General features: G+C 42.3%; 2 protein-coding genes across 17 annotated transcripts in view; both read right to left on the bottom strand.

Annotated features, from left to right (window-relative positions):
* The window catches only part of DST (dystonin), a 485,843-nt gene that overhangs the window by 238,140 nt on the left and 224,809 nt on the right, over positions 1–22,894 (bottom strand). The gene's annotated exons all lie outside the window — the stretch shown is intronic.
* Positions 17,907–18,848, bottom strand: LOC142071357 (uncharacterized). The gene has a single exon (XM_075126165.1). It carries the CDS (start codon positions 18,708–18,710, stop codon positions 17,907–17,909), a length of 804 nt encoding a protein of 267 aa, XP_074982266.1. The 5' UTR covers positions 18,711–18,848.

Raw genomic sequence — 22,894 nt, forward strand, 5'->3', positions numbered from 1 at the left:
AATGCTTTTTTTGCCTTTGTCTTCACTAACAAGGTCAGCTCCCACTGCACTGGGCAGCACAGCATGGGGAGGAGGTGACCAGCCCTCTGTGGAGAAAGAAGTGGTTCAGGACTATTTAGAAAAGCTGGACGTGCACAAGTCCATGGGGACAGATGCGTTGCATCCGAGAGTGCTAAAGGAGTTGGCGGATGTGAATGCAGAGTCATTGGCCATTATCTTTGAAAACTCATGGCAATCGGGGGAAGTCCCGGACGACTGGAAAAAGGCTAATATAGTGCCCATCTTTAAAAAAGGGAAGGAGGAGGATCCTGGGAACTAAAGGCCAGTCAGCCTCACCTCAGTCCCTGGAAAAATCATGGAGCAGGTCCTCAAGGAATCAATTCTGAAGCACTTAGGGGAGAGGAAAGTGATCAGGAACAGTCAGCATGGATTCACCAAGGGCAAGTCATGCCTGACTAATCTAATTGCCTTCTATGACGAGATAACTGGTTCTGTGGATGAAGGGAAAGCAATGGATGCACTGTTCCTTGACTTTAGCAAAGCTTTTGACACTGTCTCCCACAGTACTCTTGCCAGCAAGTTAAAGAAGTATGGGCTGGATGAATGGACTATAAGGTGGATAGAAAGCTGGCTAGACTGTCGGGCTCAACTGGTAGTGATCAATGGCTCCATGTCTAGTTGGCAGCCAGTATCAAGGGTCGCTCCTGGGGCTGGTTTTGTTCAATATCTTCATAAACGATCTGGAGGATGGTGTGGATTGCACCCACAGCAAGTTTGCAGGTGACACTAAACTGGGAGGAGAGGTAGATACGCTGGAGGGTAGGGATAGGATACAGAGAGACCTAGACAAATTGGAGGATTGAGCCAAAAGAAATCTGATGAGGTTCAACAAGGACAAGTGCAGAGTCCTGTACTTAGGACAGAAGAATCCAATGTACCGCTATAGACTAGGGACCAAATGGCTCGGCAGCAGTTCTGCAGAAAAGGACCTAGGGGTTACAGTGGACGAGAAGCTGGATATCAGTCAACAGTGTGCCCTTGTTGCCAAGAAGGCCAATGGCATTTTGGGATGTATAAGTAGGGGCATTGCCAGCAGATTGAGGGACGTGATCGTTCCTCTCTATTCGACACTGGTGAGGCCTCATCTGGAATACTGTGTCCAGTTTTGGGCCCCACACTACAAGAAGGATGTGGAAAAATTGGAAAGAGTCCAACGGAGGGCAACAAAAATGATTAGGGGACTGGAACACATGACTTATGAGGAGAGGCTGAGGGAACTGGGGATGTTTAGTCTACGGAAGAGAAGAATGAGGGGGGATTTGATAGCTGCTTTCAACTACCTGAAAGGGAGTTCTAAAGAGGATGGATCTAGACTGTTCTCAGTGGTAGCAGATGACAGAACAAGGAGTAATGGTCTCAAGCTGCAGTGGGGGAGATTTAGATTGGATAGTAGGAAAAGCTTTTTCACTAGGAGGGTGGTGAAACACTGGAATGCGTTACCTAGGGAGGTGGTGGAATCTCCTTCCTTAGAAGTTTTTAAGGTCAGGCTTGACAAAGCCCTGGCTGGGATGATTTAACTGGGGATCAGTCCTGCTTTGAGCAGTGGGTTGGACTAGTTGACCTCCCGAGGTCCCTTCCAAACCTGATATTCTATGATTCTATGATCTACTGGTGGGAACACTGGTGAGCTTCCCCGCTGCCCACATCCCCCACTTCCAAAGCCTCTCCCTGGGGAGAGGGAAGGCTCCAGCAGCAGAGAGATGACAGTCTTTTCCCACTACCCTCTGCTGCCAGAACCTTTTCCTGTAGAGGGAAAAGGCTCCAGCAGTGGGACACTATACACTGCTAAAAATAGCAGTGTAGCCAGGAGGCACAACTTAGGCCAGTAGAGAATGTGTACATACTCACACCCTTCAGATGTGCCTTTACTTTACTGGCTTAATCTGTGCCTCACCATCTGTACTGCTATTTATACCCATGCTAAGGGGGCTATGCATGTATGTACACTTCATGCTGCCAAAAGAATCCTGCTGTGTAGAAACGCCTTTAATGGAAGGCCACAGAAAAGACAGGAAGGGCAACACTCTATGGTATTTGTTTAAAACACACAATAGAAAAGATATGTTGAGTAGAGTTTCTATTTACTTCCAGATGTCATATGACAGTGTGAAATTAGAAGAGAGGTGAAAGTATAGTGCCTATATAAAGACGAATAGTGCCATATAAAAGAAAATGGAGAAGCCTACATGACAAAAGGCTAATTTAAAATACCTGTGTTTGTTTCCTTTATTTTTAAGGTGTATGGAAAAGTACTGTCTGAAATACAAGATCCCTTTCTTTTATGCAAGCAAGCAAAATATTTTTTCAGCAGCCTCAGCTTCTATTCACAACAACCAGACCACATTATAAATCAAATCAAACATCTGCCACTTTACTGGGGAGAGTTTATTAAACAGGTGATGTCAACTGGAAAGGCCTAATGTCTGATATTAAAAATACAGTTGTCTTTTTCCCGTCACTTTAAACAATTTCTGTTGAACTTAGTTCTCTTCTATTCTTTACATGACTTCTTTAAAAAAGGAGTAAGTTGACATTATAATTTTTCTCTGTCCATTTTTACATACAAACTCAGACCTTTGGCCCACTCCATGGTTAATTGAGTTGCAACAGTTACGTAGATTTGGAACAACACAGAGCACAAATGCAGCACATTAGATTCCCCGGGCCACAAGAGAGTGGTTTTCAGGGCAATCTCAGGTGAGGCCTCATCTGGAGTACTGTGTCCAGTTTGGGGCCCCACACTACAAGAAGGATGTGGATAAATTGGAAAGAGTCCAGCGAAGGGCAACAAAAATGATTAGGGGTCTGGAACACATGACTTATGAGGAGAGGCTGAGGGAACTGGGATTGTTTAGTCTGCAGAAGAGAAGAATGAGGGGGAATCTGATGAGGTTCAATAAGGATAAGTGCAGGGTCCTGCACTTAGGACGGAAGAACCCAATGCACAGCTACAGACTAGGGACCGAATGGCTAGGCAGCAGTTCTGCGGAAAAGGACCTAGGGGTGACAGTGGACGAGAAGCTGGATATGAGCCAGCAGTGTGCCCTTGTTGCCAAGAAGGCCAATGGCATTTTGGGATGTATAAGTAGGGGCATAGCGAGCAGATCGAGGGACGTGATCGTTCCCCTCTATTCGACATTGGTGAGGCCTCATCTGGAGTACTGTGTCCAGTTTTGGGCCCCACACTTCAAGAAGGATGTGGATAAATTGGAGAGAGTCCAGCGAAGGGCAACAAAAATGATTAGGGGTCTGGAACACATGAGTTATGAGGAGAGGCTGAGGGAGCTGGGATTGTTTAGCCTGCAGAAGAGAAGAATGAGGGGGGATTTGATAGCTGTTTTCAACTACCTGAAAGGGGGTTCCAAAGAGGATGGCTCTAGACTGTTCTCAATGGTATCAGATGACAGAACGAGGAGTAATGGTCTCAAGCTGCAGTGGGGGAGGTTTAGATTGGATATTAGGAAAAACTTTTTCACTATGAGGGTGGTGAAACACTGGAATGCGTTACCTAGGGAGGTGGTAGAATCTCCTTCCTTAGAGGTTTTTAAGGTCAGGCTTGACAAAGCCCTGGCTGGGATGATTTAACTGGGAATTGGTCCTGCTTTGAGCAGGGGGTTGGACTAGATGACCTTCTGGGGTCCCTTCCAACCCTTATATTCTATGATTCTATGATTCTATGATTCTATGATTTGATAGCTGCTTTCAACTACCTCAGAGGTGGTTCCAGAGAGGATGGTTCTAGACTATTCTCAGTGGTGGAAGAGGACAGAACAAGGAGTAATGGTCTCAAGTTGCAGTGAGGGAGGTTTAGGTTGGATATTAGGAAAAACTTTTTCACTAGGAGGGTGGTGAAACACTGGAATGCGTTACCTAGGGAGGTGGTGGAATCTCCTTCCTTGGAAGTTTTTTGGGTCAGGCTTGACAAAGCCCTGGCTGGGACGATTTAATTGGGGATTGGTCCTGCTTTTGAGCAGGGGGTTGGACTAGATGACCTCCTGAGGTCCCTTCCCACCCTGATATTCTATGATTCTATGATTCTATGATCATGTTTAAATCTGTGACATGTACAAATGGCATGTGTAGCCATGGACACAAAACCAAAGAGAAAAAAATCTTATTTTAAATTGAGACTGTTTGACACTCATGCTTCCAGTGTTGTCCAGATTCTGGAAGGATGAGAAAGGCATTTGGCTGTCTCAATCCACTTCCCAGAGGCCAGGTGTTCTCATCATAAAAAACGTTCTGGCACTAACCCCCACCCTGGTTGGCAGTCTCAGCAGAAGGAACATGACTGAATAGGCCTGGAGTGAGGGGGCATGGCCTCCCTTTGATACTGACAAAGAGAAATCACAGACTACCTCCTGGTGGGCGGGGCCAGGAAGGCCATGCCTGCCCCACTGGAAGTGGAGGGGCAAGACAGGAAGTACAAAAGGTGGGCCCCGAAGCTCAATTGGACTGGAGCCACCAAGAGACAGATGCTTCCTGCCTGCTGGTGGAGTGGGAACCTGAAGAGGACCTCTGCTGTGCTGAGGACTCGCCAGACTTACTAGAGCTGTCAGACACCCCAGACGCTGAGAAGCTGCTGGGCTGCCATGGGCAGTGTTTCCCAGGACGATGGAGGATAACCTTGGGATCCAGATATACCCCAAGGGGAGGGTTGTAAGTAGCCCACGAAAAGCCAAATATAGTCCAGCTGCATTGCAATCCAGGACAACGTGCTATGACTGGATTCCCCGCTGACGAGTGGCGGAACCATCCACTGCTGTTAGGGCTGGGACCCGGTGGAGTTGGTGGGCCAGGGTCCTCCTACCACCTGATGCCAACCCAACCCCTGGGGTGGCAGCCTCTGCACTTTAGGCCTCAAGGCTAGGGTGACCAGGTGTCCGGTTTTTGACCGGAACACCCGATTGAAAAGGGACCCTGGCAGCTCCGGTCAGCAGTTTTGAAACCATTTTGTTCTCTCAATGTAGAAGGCTAGTGCTCTGTGGACATCCAGTAAGTGAAGCTTTTTCTCCCTGCTGCTCGAGTACAGCTTAGGGTAGAATAGAGGGAGGAAGTGAAATTGGGAGACAACCTTCGGGAGAAAAGCCAGATGAGGCCTGAACTGAACTTTGTCCTTATGGAATACAGTGTAAGGGGGCTCTGACGTTAGGGCCCTGAGTTCAGACACCCTCCTAGCTGAGGTTATTGCCACCAGAAACACCACCTTGTAAGACAGATAGAGCAGGGAGCATGTCACCAGTGGTACAAAGGGTGGCCCCTTAAGTCTGGATAGGACCAAATTGAGGTCCCAAACTGGGACAGGCTGCCGGACCTGCGGGTAAAGCTGAGATCTTTAAGTAAACGGCTGATCAACAGGTTGGCGAAGACTGAGCGTCCCTCTGTGCCTGGGTGGAAGACAGAGATGGCAGCCAAGTGAACTCTTACTGATGACATAGGTTGTCCCTGCTGACTGAGGTGGAGAAGGTAGTTCAGTATTAGTGGCACCAAGGTGAGCGTCGGAGACGAATGGTGCTGCGCTGACCAGATTTAAAATCTCTTCCACTTGGCAAGGTAGGTAGCTCTTGTGGAGGGTTTCCTGCTGCCAAGGAGAACTTGTCTGACTTGATCAGAGCAAGAAAGCTCCACTGGGTTCAGCCATGGGGCTTGCACACCGTGAGGTGGAGCAACTCAAGGTTTGGATGTTGGAGATGGCCGTGATTCTGCATTATTAAGTCTGGGAAAAGCAGCAAGGTGACTGGAGCTTCCACAGACATTTCCAGCAGTGATGTGTAACCGTGCTGGTGGGTCGAGGCTGGAGCTATCAATATCATCAAATCTCATTCCCTCTGAATCTTGAGGAGCATCTTGTGAATGAGAGGGATGGGAGGGAACACTTATAGGAGATGGCCTGCCATAGGAGGAGGAATGCATCCATGATGGAGTCTGGGCTGTGATTCAGGAAGGAGCAAAACTGCTGACACTTCCTGTTGCGTCACGTGGCGAACAGGAAAGCCCCACTGATGGAAGACTGAGTTCGCAACTTCCGGGCGAAGGGACCACTCATGCCCAGGATGAATAAAAATCAATGATTTTTAAAAAAAAAAAACTGATTTTTTTAATTTAAATCAGATTTTTTTTATAAAATGCTTTTTGAGGAAAAAGCCTATCTAAAGATAGTTTTAATTAAGATACATTGTAGCTCAAAGATATCTCATCATGGAATAGGGATTATAAATTCTAATGTAATGTTTAAGAAAAGTTTTGTAAATGAGTTCCAATAGTTCATGGATTAGGGACTCAATTTTATGGGGTTCCAGGGGCTTCTGTATAGATTATTTAGGTTAATCTTTCTATCTACCCAATGGGACTCGGTGCTCAGTCTAGAAGATACCATCAGAGATGCTTAGTTTTGCAGTTCTCAAACTGTGGATTTGAATCTCCAGATATAACATGCTTGTTAACAGCAAAAATGTTTTAAAATAAATAAATAATATATACAGGTGAGAAATAACAGACCTCAACCCCACTGTCCCTCTGCAAATTTGTGTACATAGAGTCAATCCCTTACCCTCTCTAAAAATGCAAAGTTTCAAAAAGTTCAATGAATAGAAGATTATTGGGGGCGGAATAGATCTGAAGAAGAAGAAGTCTGGAGATAAATGTGAGAAGGGAGGGACAGGAAGTAGAAACAAAAGAGAAACTGTTTGAGCAGCATATTCCAGAAGACTTGAGGTCTTTCTGAGTGTAGCCTTCATTGATTTGAGATCTACCATACCATTCTCTCACTAGAAGGGAAAACCTATAATGGCAGCAGGCCGTAAAAGATACTCAATTTGGGAATATTTGAATGAAGTTCCTCTGTCTGTGGGGAAGACAGGCATGCATGCAAAATGCAAACAGTGCAACAAAGAAATGCAAATGCTGGTTGCTCGAATGAAACGACATCATGAGAAGTGTTCCTTCTCAGGAGGAAACTGAGTTGAAGATGATGAAAAGGAACATATCTGAACATTCAGGATCTTCAGGCTGGTAAACTTTTTTATTTCATACTTCTTTCTTAAGGACTGCCTATCTTCCTTCTGAACTATTCTTGAATTCTCATGTTTGAGCAAAAAATATAGTTGTGACTCGATGGTACTATCATTTTAGATGCAGTTGTGATAAAAAATAAATAGCTGAAATAGGCAGATCTTCCTTTTACAATTTCACCTTTAAAGTAGTAAAGAGTGTCAGTGAATGCAATGAGTAATACTAAATGAGCATTATCGTAATAATAATTAAATAACTGCATTGACTTATTCTGTTTAGGAGAATCCATCCTCAACATATAGGATTCTGACTATCCACCTTCAAGATCACCATCATTTTCTATAGTTTCAAAGTTATCTGCCAATGACAGTGTTTCAGTCACATCATGTATGTCACATAGCCACAGTACATCACCTGCAGCAAAAAGAAAAAAAAACTTCATCTTCCAGAAACAGCCACAGATAAATTTGTGATAAGAACCAGCAGATTACAAAAAGAGGTAATTGATGAAAAAATTGCCCGGTTTGTTTATGCAATTTTGTTTATGCAACAAACTCTCCTTTCCATATGATTGAGAAGCCACACTTCATTAACATGGTTCAGTCATTAAAACCATGATACAGTCCACCCAACAGAGCAGATGTCGCAGGCAAATTGCTGGATAAAGTGTATGAAAGAGAAATTGAGCAGTGTGCAAAAGGTCTAGAGGGTAAAATTGTTAATCTGAGTCTTGATGAGTGGAGCAATGTCCACAATGATCCTGTTGTATGTGCTTGTGTGACTACAGAAGAAGGGAATGTCTTCCTTACAGAAATAACTGATACATCAGGAAATGCACACACAGCAGAATACTTACAAGAAGTAGCAGTAAAAGCTATAACAAACTGTGAAAAAAAATTCAAATGTCTCGTATGCAGCTTGGTCACAGACAATGCTGCAAGTGTGTCCAAGATGAGAAGAAATTATTTAGAAAAGAGTCCCAAGCTAATAACATACAGTTGCAGTGCTCATTTCATAGAATATCAGGATTGGAAGGGACCTCAGGAGGTCATCTAGTCCAACTCCCTGCTCAAAGCAGGACCAATACCCAATTTTTGCCCCAAATCCCTAAATGGCCCCCTCAAGGATTGAACTCACAACCCTGGGTTTAGCAGGCCAATGCTCAACCTCCCCCCTTGATGCACCTCCTAGCCAAAGACTTCAGTGTTCCAGAAATAAAGGCTAATGTTGACAAAATTCCAAAATACTTCCATAACAACCACTTTGCAGCAGCTGCTCTGAAAAAAGTGGGAGGAACCAAGCTAATTCTCCCATAAGACGTGTGATGGAACTGAGCAGTGGACTGTTTTGAGCACTATATCAAGAACTGGCCTAATCTGATGACAGTTTGTAACAAAATCATGAAAAAATAGATGGCACTGTCACAGCCAAAGTTCTCAACATTGGGCTTAAGAGAAATGTTGAACACAGGCTGAGTACCCTGAAGCCTATTTCTGTAGCCTTGAACAATATAAAATGCAAAAAATATGCAATGACTGAGTTAAATTACAAATGGGACAAGCACTATCTCCAGCTTATTTTCTTGCATATTCTTAATATTCGGTACCAGGGTCAAACCTTAACTGCTGAAGAAGAGGAGATGGCTATGACATGGACATCCAGCAATCCCCCAACCATAATGCCAACTATGATAAACTTCAGAGCTAAGGGTGAACCATTCAAGAAATACATGTTTGCTGATGATGTTTTAAATAAAGTCACACCACATTTAAGCACTTGGATTCAGAAACTGTTGAAGTGATAATCTCACTTTTAACAGCAGTAACTTCTTCTGCCGGTGTAGAAAGAATATTTTCTTCCTTTGGACTAACTCATTCCAAATTGAGAAATCGTTTGGGACCTGAAAAAGCAGGAAAGCTTTTTTTCTTTTCCAAATTATGAACAAACAGTAAAATGAAAGTGAAGATGACTGAGTTAGCTGCAGAAGCCAATATTTTAAGTTTCTCATGTTGACCTGGCTGACACAGTCAATTTAATTTTTGTTTTGTTTTGAAATAATTTATTTAACTATTTTAGTTAAAAACAATTTTTACAAAAACCTGATTTTAAAATACTTGAATGTTTAAAATTCAAAACTTCATGTGCTTGTTTTGTTAAAATATTATATGTTTTCTGTTGCAGAAAAAAATCCAGAATACATAACGTTGTTTAGTTAAATAAAACAATTTAAATGTCTGTCTGGTGATGTTCTCCTCCTAATACAGCATGGCAAGAAAATCCTCTAAATATTAATGATTAATCTGTTGAATTGGAGATAGTTCAGCTCCCGATGACTTCATAAATATCAGCTTCAGGTACCTTTGGTAAATGAAATAACCAAACAATCATTCATTTTCTGATATAGCTGTAAAACTACTCCGAAAAGTTTTCAAAATAAATCACTTAAAAAATGTATAGGGTCTACCTTCTAAAAATGAAACCTACATCTATCTCTGAGTTGTGAAGAATACATAGTAAGGTTATAACCAACAAGAATGCACTTTTATGTAGAAATCCATGATTAAATTGAGTCTTCCTGACTAGTGATTTAAATCAAATCCACCCTGCTCGTGGCCAGGGAACAACTTGATGAGATGGTCCACCAACTCATTCTGTACTTCAGGGAAGTACGATGCTTGCAGGTGTATTGAGTGCTCTACTCAAAAGTCCCACAGCATGAGGGCTTCCTGATGCGGTTCCCCCCGCTCCCCCAAAGGGCAGTCGGTGCCGGGGACTGGCACGCCGGAGATGGGGAGCATTGTGACATCATTGCTGCCTTGCCCCTAGGTGGAATAGGTGGCCTGGCTAACACTGGTGCCTGGTCCCTCCTTGGAGAAGGCGGAGTCGTCAGGCGAATAAGGTCCTGCACTGCCTCAAACATCTCGGAGTGGAGGGGAGTTGAATGTCCCAACCATGACGGTCCAGAGAATGGTAGTGGGCCGAACTCAACTGGACCCCTTGTAGGGCAGGAGTCGACAAGCCCCTTGGTGCTGCCAGGCCCGAAGTAGGCTGGGTGGGTTGAGGTCTCCATGCTGCTGTCTCCTGCCTCTTTTTCTTCTGGGGCACTGGGGATACAGATCAGTGCCTACCAGAAGTCTTATGTTTGGCGCCATGTCAGTGCTGGGAGTCCTTAGTCTCCTTTCTAGGAGCCCACTCGCGCCCCATCTGCACCAGTGCACTGCGCACTGAGGAGGAGGTGGTCAGCACGGGCTCCACCAACTCAGTTTCAGATTGCGGGGTGAGGGCTGCCTCCATAAGAATAAGCCTGAGTCTCTGCTCATGATCCTTAAGGGTCCTTGGCTGAAACCCTTTACAAATGTGGCACTTGTCCTTTTGGTGACTCTCACCAAGGCACTTCAGACAAGAAGTGTGCAGGTCACTTTTTGGCATCAACTTTCTGCAGACTTCACATGGTTTGAACCTCGGTGACTGAGGCATACCCTGGTGGCGGGGGAGAAACGTGGGGAGGGGGAAACCCCCACAATGAAAACTTAGCCTACTACTACTACTAACTTAAGACAAAAACTAACTATATACAAAATACCACAGGAAAATGCTAAAGGCGCTTGCAGAAGCAAGAGCAAGGGAAGTTCCAGGTAGCTGTTAATGGCAATAAGAAGGAACTGAGGGCGGGGGATCAGCAAGGCCCTATATTGGGCACCATGAAGGTGTGATTCAAGGGGGCAACCCAGGCCGATCCTACGGAGGGGAAAAATCTTCCAGCGGTCATGCACACAGCGCGCACACACCTGATTGGAATTGACATGAACAAGCACTCGAAGAAGAACTCTTCTTTCAACAGTAAATGTTGTATGCACACCATCCATTTTTTATATCCCCCAAAAGTGCTATTGATATAAACTATTAAAGGAGAAGTTCTTCATGTTTATAGTACCAATCCAGTGACACAGCTTTTGTCAAACAGGACCAGAAAACAAATCCTGGATTAATGCAAGCTTAAACAGATTTTAAAGGCAGCAGCAGGGTTCCTAAGAGGGGAAGACAGAGATAAAGTGCTATGGCTCATGCTTTGGACATTCCTGGCCTCCCAATGACAATGACTTTTTGGGGCACCTCGTGATGTGCTGCCTATTTCCTGATTCTACCATTTTGAGAGAACTGATTCACCCTTACTGCTGCAGCTGATCCTGCCTGTAAGTTCCTCCCTCTGCATTTCACAGTAAAACACCAGCTGTAAATAGGTCAAAGGGCCTGAGCTTGCTCTCATTGAAGTCAACTGCAAAACTCCCATTAGCTTCAATGGTTCAGCATAGGGTGTCCAAATGTCCCGTTTTTAAAGGGACAGTTCCATTTTTGGGGACTTTTTCTTATATAGACGCCTATTACCCCCACCTCCTGTCCCGTTTTTTCACAGTTGCTATCTGGTCACCCTAGTTCAGCATCAACTCCAAAAGGAGGATCACAACACATGGGCCCAACCAAGAGTAGCACTGAAGGACTGGTTTCAGAGTAGCAGCCGTGGTAGTCTGTATTCGCAAAAAGAAAAGGAGGACTTGTGGCACCTTAGAGACTCACAAATTTATTTGAGCATAAGCTTTCATGAGCTACAGCTCACTTCATCGGATGCATTCAGTGAAAAATACAGTGGGGAGATTTATATACATAGAGAACATGAAACAATGGGTGTTACCATACACACTGTAACCAGAGTGATCACTTAAGGTGAGCTATTACCAGCAGGAGCGCCGGGGGGAGGGGTGGGGGGGAGACCTTTTGTAGTGATAATCAAGGTGGGCCATTTCCAGCAGTTGACAAGAACGTCTGAGGAACCGGGGGGGGGGGGGGGGAGATAAACATGGGGAAATAGTTTTACTTTGTGTAATGACCCATCCACTCCCGGTCTCTATTCAAGCCTAGGTTAATTGTATCCAGTTTGCAAATTAATTCCGATTCAGCAGTCTCTCGTTGGAGTCTGTTTTTGAAGTTTTTTTGTTGAAGAATTGCAACTTTTAGGTCTGTAATCGAGTGACCAGAGGGATTGAAGTGTTCTCCAACTGGTTTTTGAATGTTATAATTCTTGACGTCTGATTTGTGTCCATTTATTCTTTTACATAGAGACTGTCCAGTTTGACCAATGTACATGGCAGAGGGGCATTGCTGGAGGACTGGGAATACATTTTCTTTATTCTCTTTATGGAAGATTAAACAAAGAAGAAGTGAAGATGAAAATGACTTTAAATGTCCAAGTGCACGGATGGTACGTGTAATATAGTATCCTTTTGCCAACACATACAGAGGAAAGTGTGAACCCTGATATAATGTGAAGTCTTTATACCCTGAAACTTGAGAATTGAAGAAGAGGAAACCAAAAAACAAGAGAGAAGACAGATATACAGGGGTCAACAGGAGATTTTCAGATTCTCCCAGAACCAGAGCATTACTCAGTGCTGAGAGAAGGCTGTGGGTATTTTTTCTCCACAGTTATTTTCCATGTGAGTTAAAGAGCAGACTGGGCATGTGATTCAGAAAGAAAAAATGAACACTTATGTGAATGACAATGACTTGTGCTTAGGTAAGCATGGATATATATGCACAAAAATCAAACATAGGTGTAACTTCGAGAGTGACCCCAAGGTTACCAGCTGGCACTCAGGAGTTTCCACAGATGATCTCCGTTGAGCAATGTCAGGTTATGAGTAAGCTGGAGAGCTCACGTCAACAAGTTTAATCAATGAACCCTGCACTTTGTGCTTTACACCTGATTCTGGAGGACAAATACTGGCACTTTTTCATCACTTAAACTGTAATACTGTAAAAGCAGATAACAGGAGTTGGCATGATAGTGGAAATATTTGAAAGGTATTTTGTTATCTCAGAGCTATTTGCAATTGTCATAAATATAAAGGGAAGGGTAAACCCCTTTAAAATCCCTCCTGGCCAGAGGAAAAATCCTCTCACCTGTAAAGGGTTAAGAAGCTAAAGGTAACCTTGCTGGCACCTGACCAAAATGACCAATGAGGAGACAAGATACTTTCAAAAGCTGGGAGGGGGGAGAAAAACAAAGGGTCTGTGACTGTCTGTATGATGCTTTTGCCGGGGACAGAACAGAAATGGAGTCTTAGAACTTAGTAAGTAATCTAGCTAGGTATGTGTTAGATTATGATTTCTTTAAATGGCTGAGAAAATAGCTGTGCTGAATAGAATGAATATTCCTGTCTGTGTGTCTTTTTTGTAACTTAAAGGTTTTGCCTAGAGGGATTCTCTATGTTTTGAATCTAATTACCCTGTAAGGTATCTACCATCCTCATTTTACAGAGGTGATTCCTTTTTACTTCTATTAAAAGTCTTCTTGTAAGAAAACTGAATGCTTTTTCATTGTTCTCAGATCCAAGGGTTTGGGTCTGTGGTCACCTATGCAAATTGGTGAGGATTTTTACCAAACCTTCCCCAGGAAGTGGGGTGCAAGGGTTGGGAGGATTTTGGGGGGAAAGACGTGTCCAAACTACACTTTCTCAGGAACCCAGATAAAGTTTGGTGGTGGCAGTGGAAGTCCAAGGGCAAAGGGTAAAATAATTTGTACCCTGGGGAAGTTTTAACCGAAGCTGGTAAAAGTAAGCTTAGGAGGTTTTCATGCAGGTCCCCACATCTGTATCCTAGAGTTCAGAGTGGGGAAGGAACCTTGACAGCAATGATGTGTGACCTATGCAATAAATGCATTACTACTATCCCAGAAAAAAGAAAAGGAGTGAGCGGTCGCTCACGAAAGCTTATGCTCAAATAAATTTGTTAGTCTCTAAGGTGCCACAAGTCCTCCTTTTCTTTTTGACTGCTACTTGACGGCTGTTACTCTGAATACTATCCCAGAACTATTTGTTCTATCAGATGCATTGGTTGCTATTGTAAACACTAACTTTTATTTAATAGCAACACGTATTGTAAATAAAAGTATTTCAGGTATATACTACCTCTGTCCTGATATTCTTTCTGTCCTGAAAAATAATAATTATTATTTATTTGTATTGCAAATTAGATTAGGGTCTCATTGTACTAGGCACTGTACAAACTAGAGCTCTGCATAGAACCAAATTTTCTGGTTTGGTAGCTGAACTGAAAAACTGAAGACAAAAATCATTTCAGGTCAATGTGAAATCAGGCGGCGAGGGGGTTGTTTTTGTTTTTTTACTTTTTCAGCTACCTGAAAATCTAAAAAAAAATGGTTTCTGGTCAAATTAAATTGGCCAAATGAAATTATTTGTTTGGAATTCCATGTGGCTCTATACTTGATGCATACATGTCTAAAGTGCCATACAGCTACACATGACGAAAAAGAACCGAATGAATAAAAAACTATGTGAAGTTTTGGGCCAAGAAGAATTTATCTTTTATGGAGACAATAAATTCTACAGAGATATCAGCTTGTATACTGTCATGGATCCCATGCTGAACTTTCCAAATGTGAGAAAAAAAAGTTTTGAGGTTTCTTTTTAAAAGTAACTTGGATCTGGTGAGAAATGTCATCATTATCCCTGTAAACTTTTTCTACTGTGGCATATTGTTTGGACAGCATGTCGCACAATATAAAGCATATCCAGATAATACATTCATATCAGATACAGCCCAACATATGATATTTACATACAGATTCATGACTGAAATAAAATTAATCAAAATTATTTATATAACAATACTTCCATAACAAAGTGCTCTGTAAATATTAATGAATTAACAGTGCCAGTTCAGTAAGTATTATCCCCCATTTTTCAGGTGGTTAAACTGAGGCACAAAGAGGATATGTGACTTGACCAAGTACAGAGCTGAAAATCAAAACCAAATCTATCATTCTTAATCTTGTGCTTTAACTACAAGACTGATATTGTTCCAAATACATATTTAGGAAAAGGCAGAGTAGTGTCCCGGAAATCAGGATCCAAACTAAAGGTTCTAATCCTATAGCGGGTAAAATACTGGATCTAGGTTACAGTGCAAGGAAGCTTAATATAATTAGCAACTGGCTTAAGTCCCTCTGCATTAGAGCCAAGAGCCACATTGTCCTGGACACCAGGAATGTGCTTTAACTAGGCTGCAACTTTATTAAGTAACACATCTGGGAGCTATCTGGCAATAACTTGTCCAATGCAATTTATCCAATGAAGTGAGCTGTAGCTCACGAAAGCTTATGCTCAAATAAATTGGTTAGTCTCTAAGGTGCCACAAGTACTCCTTTTCTTTATCCTTCCTTTGTAATCCACACCACCAAGGCTGTCATCAGTCCCTTACACAATTAACCTCATCCGAGCACCCTTGCTGAGACTCCTGCCCTCCCTTATCTGAGGGTTAATGGGGTGGGGAGGAAGGGCCTGCTTCTTTGCCATACCACTAATTACGAGTCCCAACCTCATTCCTCACCTTCTTTAGGAAATGCCGTCTCCCAATCTATTTCCAAATCTAGTTTGTTAGAGAACCGGGACCCCCTATCAAATGATTGCCTGCACTGGGCACTTGGCAAGTTGCAAAAAAAATGAATTTTACAACCTAACCTACCTACCAGGTCCCTGGCCTGCTGAGAAAAAGGTGTAACCCCCACACTACCCAGGCCAAACTGGAAAGGAGTTAAAATTCCTTCCAAGCCTAGCATAATGCTCACAGCAAAGCTCAAAAGACCCAGTCCTACTCTAATTCCGAGAGGGAAGAGGAAAGTTATTCTCTCAGTGCAGAATGGCCCCCAGGGCTTGGGGAAGGGTTTATAAGCCCCCTGTGAGGTGTGCAGATGTCAATAGGCTCTAGTACACCTTTGTGTCCCACTAATCAACCTAGAATCCCCCTTCTCTGCTCCTCAAGACTACAAGGGGACTGAATGCCGAAAAGGAAGATGGGGTGCTCCTTAAAGGGGCCAAAGGTTTTCTCTCTCCTGCTGGCATAAACAACACACACACACACGTATTGCAGTCTGTAGCCTGTCATTGAGACCCACTAGATACTATGAAGAATGATTTCAGATGGGAGTTGCACACTAAGATCACTAATAGTATGCAGGTTTCAGAGGAACAGCCGTGTTAGTCTGTATTCGCAAAAAGAAAAGGAGTACTTGTGGCACCTTAGAGACTAACCAATTGGTGCCACAAGTACTCCTTTTCTTTTTAATAGTATGCAGGCAAAATCTGCTAGAGGTGACAGTAAGGCGCTGGTGGGTTTGTGCAATGAACAATTCTTGTGTTGCATACTGAAATATATTTAATTTCTGATTCTAATCTGCTTGTCTAATTCCACTAATAGACTATTTTATATTAACATCTGTGTTAAAGACACCTGTCCCCTTTGTCCAAGCACCTCCTTAGTGATAAGCGGTAATCAGAGGGAAATGGGAGTGGCTTTAGAATGCAAGTTGGAAGAAGGTTGTGCCCCTGTCTGGACCTGCTTTCAGGTAAAAGCCAGGTGTGGTTACAAATTGTTTTGCAATAGAGTCCCGCCAGACATCTGAACATAAACAATCTCCCTCACCAACCCATCTGCTCTGTTGAGATCATATATTAGGCCTGCTCTGCACACAGATTTTGTACTGGTATAACTACATAGGTGAGTGGTGTGATTTTTTACCAAAATAACTATTGGGGCACAACCCCTAGTGTTGATGCATTTGTACCCATATAACAATGCTTTACACTAATATAGTTTCTTCCCCATCCATACAGGAGTAAGTTATACCACCATAAGTAAACTTATACCAGTATAATTGAGATCACACCAGGGAGCTTTTACCACTTTAACGATAACAATATAGTTAAAGCAGTACATCCTGTTTGTGTTGACAAAGACTGAATCCCATATCGTTGCAAGAACGATAATGGCATTTTGTTAAAATCTTGAGTAATGTAGTGGCACTCCTTACAAAGGTAAGTTACACAAACTATAGGCTCATATTTAGTTCTTTGTGGAAAGAAGTCCGAGGATATTCCTGTTTTCCTCATTCACTAACAGCCCCACATACACACCTTCAAAGTCCCTATTCACTCCCTCTCACAAATGGGAATCAGACTAATTCTGCAGTCCAAGAACATTTCCAGTTATATCAGCTAGACAAACCCCTCAAACCTTCAGCAGCAATGAGCTAACTGTGACCCTGCACTCAGATCCTTGACTGCCAATTGGCCCATACAGGTATGTTTCAATTTGTTGAACAGGGTGGGACAAAAGGTCACGTGGTTCAAGCACAGAGACCAGAAATCTGGAGCCCTAGATTCTAAATTCAGCTTTGCTTCCGACTCCCTTAGACTAAGTCTGTACCTCAGTTTCCCCATCTGTACAATGAGTATAATAATAATTTTCTTAACTCAGAGGGGTATTGTAAAGTTTATTTAATGTTTGTGAAGCATCTTGAGATTCTCAGATAAAAGTGCAATGTTGATACAATCTGCACTGACCTTTTCTATTAAAAGCAATATATAAGAGGCTTTCAATAGACAGTAAATGAAATCAGTTATAAATGCTCCAATCCATCTGCTACAATCCTTGATGTAACACATAAGCTTACTGCCTCCCAAGAACAGAAAAGAAAATTTACTATGGATATTAAAAGCTACTTCATTCCTCTCTCAAAAATCAAAATTAGGAAACATCTGAAATTAGCCTACAGACAGAAAACTAGTACGAAACTAGAACAATATTATTTAAGTGAATGGATAAAAGATCAAGTACTGTGTACTGTACTATGATGGTATGCAGGGTGACAGTGTGTGTAATAACAGAGCTACACAGAGAGGATGGGAAGATTTCTTAGCAACTAAATAAAGACATTGTTGAAGTATTTTCTACTGAGCTAACTTTTTAATGTTCTAATGCTAGAAGGTATTTACCTTGCTCCTGTTTGGTGGAATGCTATAAAATGCCACTTCCTTTAGTATTTGAGGAAAGCCAGCATCAGAAGAATAAGATCCTTTTTGTTCAAATTGTGGATCAATTCTGGTTTCAGATAGAAACTGGCGCAACTTTTCAAAGTTTTTCCTTTCAGGGACATCTCTATTAACTCTGGAAAAAACTTCATTGAACCCAATTTCTTCACACTGTCTACTGTGGTTAACAGAGTTCAAGCTAGCTGCTTTTGCAAAATGAAAACCACCGACTTTCTTCTGGAATATTGGTTCTCTTGTGTTGTCATCATGCAAATATTTCCTCTTTTGTTCACAGCCTTTTTGTAAACTCCTCTCCTCTTGTTCATTTAAGCATGTATCTGTTTCATCAGACTTTGTGAATCTCTGATTTTCAACATAAGAACTGTCCCCATTGAAAGAATCACTCCTTGCTTCACTCGGCAAAGCTTTTGCTTTAACAACATCAATTGAAATGTCTGTACTCACAGGCAGAACATTACTGTCCACTGGCATCCTCCATGTAAAAGAATCGCCCAGTGCCATCCCCCAGGAAAGAATTTCTGTGTCTTTTGAAATCGGTGTTTCATTCTGGACTTTTTCTTCATTGTTTTTAATCTGTTCTGACTCTATTCCCTCCTCAGTTGATTTCTTTCTCGTTTTCCTTCTGAAATATTTTCTTCCAGGGGAATGTTTAGCAGGACTCAAGGGAGCTTTGGCAGGATCTAAACATTGTTCTTCCTTTTCAGCCCTTACACATCCACAGACATTCCCCATTTGGCTCACAGTAAATTACAGCCACACAGACTCATTTATTTCAGTATATTTACGTACACTTAAATCCTTCTCAGGAAATCAGGAACTCCGGTTTGCATCCTAATTTCTTCCAGACTTCACTTCCATCCTCCTCAGTAAGTAGCCATTTTGCTTATGAGAAATGCACACACAATAAATGTCATGGCGTTTTGCCCAGGCAGGCCCTGTGTCTGATTAGACACTGTGGCTTATTTCTGGACACCAATCCTCTTAAACAAACATCATTGCCTCAGCATTAAACTGCAATGCTCATGGCCTTCCACAGAGATGACATAGCACTTATGGGCAATGGAAAAGTCTCATCTGCATTTTAACTTCCTGTTCCATTTGGTAGTTTCAAATAAGATAAACTTGAAAAATGTGCAGCAACCTTTGAAACTATTAGCCAGAGCTGCAAATCCAAAACAAACAGCAAAGCAAATACCGAAGGATTTAATTAGCAAACTGTATTGCAAACTTAAAACCTTGAATATTCTTCTACCTCTTACTCAATGGTATGTGTATTAAGATTAATGAACAGAGGGTGCATTGTGGTGCAGATTTTTATTTGTAGGGGTTTTTTCAAGAAGTTGGTAGGAAATTATCACTGATAGTTCAGATATAAATAGTCCTAAATTTCATTATTGCAATAAAGGCATGACAGCTTGCTCAGGTCAGCAGCATTATGCACAAGGTACTGGAATTCAGCAGAGGTTTTAAAATAGCAGATAGCTAAAGGAGAAACGAAAGTTCAAAGTAGCAGCCATGTTCGTCTGTATCCGCAAAAACAAAAGGAGGACTTGTGGCAACTTAAAGACTAACAAATTTATTTGAGCATAAGCTTTCGTGAGCTACAGCTCACTTCATCGGATGCATACAGTGCAAAATACAGTGGGGAGTTTTATATACACAGAGAACATGAAACAATGGGTGTTACCATACACACTGTAACCAGAGTGATCAGTAAGGTGAGCTATTACCAGCAGGAGAGCGGGGGCGGCGAGGGGGTGGGGAGGAAACTTTTGTAGTGATAATAAAGGTGGGCTATTTCCAACAGTTGACAAGAATGTGTGAGGAACAGAAGGGGGAGGGGAATAAACATGGGGAAATAGTCTTACTTTGTGTAATGACACATCCACTCCCAGTCTTTATTCAAGCCTAAGTTAACTGTATCCAGTTTGCAAATTAATTCCAATTCAGCAGTCTCTCATTGGAGTCTGTTTTTGAAGTGTTTTTTGTTGAAGAACTGCCACTTTTAGGTCTGTAATCGAGTGACCAAAGAGATTGAAGTGTTTTCTGACTGGTTTTTGAATGTTATAATTCTTGACCTCTGATTTGTGTCTATTTATTCTTTTATGTAGAGACTGTCCAGTTTGACCAATGTACATGGCAGAGGGGCATTGCTGGCACAGGCTGGCATATATCACACTGGTAGACATGCAGGTGAACGAGCCTCTGATAGTGTGGCTGATGTGATTAGGCCCTATGATGGTGTCCCCTGAATAGATATGTGGACATAATTGGCAATGGGCTTTGTTGCAAGGACAGGTTCCTGGGTTAGTGGTTCTGTTGTGTGGTGTGTGGTTGCTGGTGAGTATTTGCTTCAGGTTGGGGGGCTGTCTGTAAGCAAGGACTGGCCTGTCTCCCAAGATCTGTGAGAGTGATGGGCCGTCCTTCAGCATAGGTTGTAGATCCTTGATGATGCGTTGGAGAGGTTTTAGTTGGGGGGTGAAGGTGAAGACTAGTGGCTTTCTGTTATTTTCTTTGTTGGGCCTGTCCTGTAGTAGGTAACTTCTGGGTACTCTTCTGGCTCTGTCAATCTGTTTCTTCACTTCCGCAGGTGTGTATCGTAGTTGTAAGAATGCTTGATAGAGATCTTGTAGGTGTTTGTCTCTGTCTGAGGGATTGGAGCAAATGTGGTTGTATCATAGAGCTTGGCTGTAGACAATGGATCGTGTGGTGTGGTCTGGATGAAAGCTGGAGGCATGTAGGTAGGCATAGTGGTCAGTAGGTTTCCGGTATAGGGTGGTGTTTATGTGACCATCCCTTATTAGCACCATAGTGTCCAGGAAGTGAATCTCTTGTGTGGACTGGTCCAGGCTGAGTTTAATGATGGGATGGAAATTGTTGAAATCATCGTGGAATTCCTCAAGGGCTTCTTTTCCACGGGTCCAGATGATGAAGATGTCATCAATGTAACGCAAGTAGAGTAGGGGCATTAGGGGACGAGAGCTGAGGGAGCGTTGTCTTAAGTCAGCCATAAAAATGTTGGCATACTGTGGGGCCATGCGGGTACCCATAGTAGAGCCGCTGATTTGAAGGTATTCATTGTCCCCAAATGTGAAATAGTTATGGGTGAGGACAAAGTCACAAAGTTTAAAATAAATAAAAGAATAAACGGACACAAATCAGACGTCAAGAATTATAACATTCAAAAACCAGTCAGAGAACACATCAATCTCTTTGGTCACTCGACTACAGACCTAAAAGTGGCAATTCTTCAACCAAAAAACATTGTGAAAGTTCAAAGAGTCAATCTGCCTAGAAAAATATCAATTAAGTTGTTGCAAAACAGAGCAAAGTATAATCTTATAATCTCCTTTGGTTTTTCAGTTGAAAAAAAATATATTTTCTCTTCCCCTCCCCCTACTCTGTGAGTGTATACTTGTTCAGAATAGCTCTGATAAAATACCCACTAAATTTACAGCTATATAACAAATCTAGGCAGAAATGTAAAGTATTATAATGGAAACGGGTTTAAGACTTGTCAAGTGTCAAGTTCTTATGTTCTGAGAACATCTCGGTTTTCAGGACTTGGCCAGTGACCCTGTAATGTTTACAAGAACAGGTGTTCTGTCTGGATGCCTACAAACTCTGAATACCAGTTAAGTCAGTGAAACTGAATGCATATGCAATTCCCAAGTACTCCTAATTGGGCCTGTTGCATATCGCTTCCAGGACCACATAAGCCCACCCAGTCAGCTTCCCACACCCCTAGCAAGTGTCCTTTACTGTGGATGCTTTTCTGACTCTACCTCCTCTATGCTGCTTCCATCTCTCCTACTGCTGTTATCTTATTGTTCCACTGTGAAAATCAGGTCTCCCAAACTGTATGACATGTTGTAATACAAGTTAAAACTATTTGTGTGAGAACTTCAGTACCTTGCTTAAATATTGCACCCAGTAAAAGAACTTTCCAATCAACTTGCAGAATAACTTACTTAGATGGAAACCTATCAACAGGCTAAGCTGTGTTTGCTTCTTATAGTGAGACAAAGGTGCAAAAAACACTTAAAAACAAGGTTAGCAGTTTCAGCCAAGTGACTCCTTTTACCTCAACAGGAATTGCATTGCTAAAACCCAAGAAATGTTTCAAAATTTATCCCTAATAACCACAGTTGCCAACTTTCAAGCGGTCAATGAGCACCCCGACTTTCACAATAAGCCAAAAATCAAGCTAAACAAAGGCCAAAACAAGGCCAAAACAAAGGCAGAAACAACCCAAACCCTAAGAACCCCAAAGCTCTATGTGACTACATCCACCCAGGCGTGCAGTCTGGGACTGTGGTGGGCCCATTGTGCACCCCTGACCCTCTCCCCTCCTTGCCCTGCTTGCCGCAGCCAATCAAAAAAAAGAACCAACAAGGTACAACAAGCAATAAGCTACAAGCCAAACAAGCAAAAAGCCAAAAACTAGCCAACAAGCAACTCACAAACCAATTAAGCCAGAAACAAGCCCAATATCTGCATTTTTTTCACGGGTTTGGCATGTCTGCCAATAACCCTAAGCACTTTACATCATTTTATATTTTACTGAAGACATCCTATGAAATATTAAAAAGATGCTACTAATTTTCAAAGAATTGGACAAGGATATAGCTGCCCCACTCCTGACAAATCTTAACAAGCAGTGCCTCGATTAAAAACTGAAAGCAATGCTTAGAAAATTTACCCCCTAACCATGGTGGAATAGAATGCTGTCATGAGATAATGCTGATCAGCTGCTAGGTAAGAAGACATTTATCAAAAATAAATGTAGATGCAATGCCAAGAGAGTTATTTTCAAAGTGGGAGATATTTATACTGTGACAACATCCTGTTCCATGCACTGTATTTGTATTATACATCACATGTTTGGGGGGAATTAGTCTGGTGTATATGAATAC

The sequence above is a fragment of the Caretta caretta genome, chromosome 3 (genome assembly GCF_965140235.1).
Source record: "Caretta caretta isolate rCarCar2 chromosome 3, rCarCar1.hap1, whole genome shotgun sequence".
NCBI lineage: Eukaryota > Metazoa > Chordata > Testudines > Cheloniidae > Caretta > Caretta caretta.

Bases quoted from the DNA above. Each gene is read 5' to 3' on its own strand.
- LOC142071357 (XM_075126165.1), bottom strand. From the start codon at position 18,710: ATGGGGAATGTCTGTGGATGTGTAAGGGCTGAAAAGGAAGAACAATGT.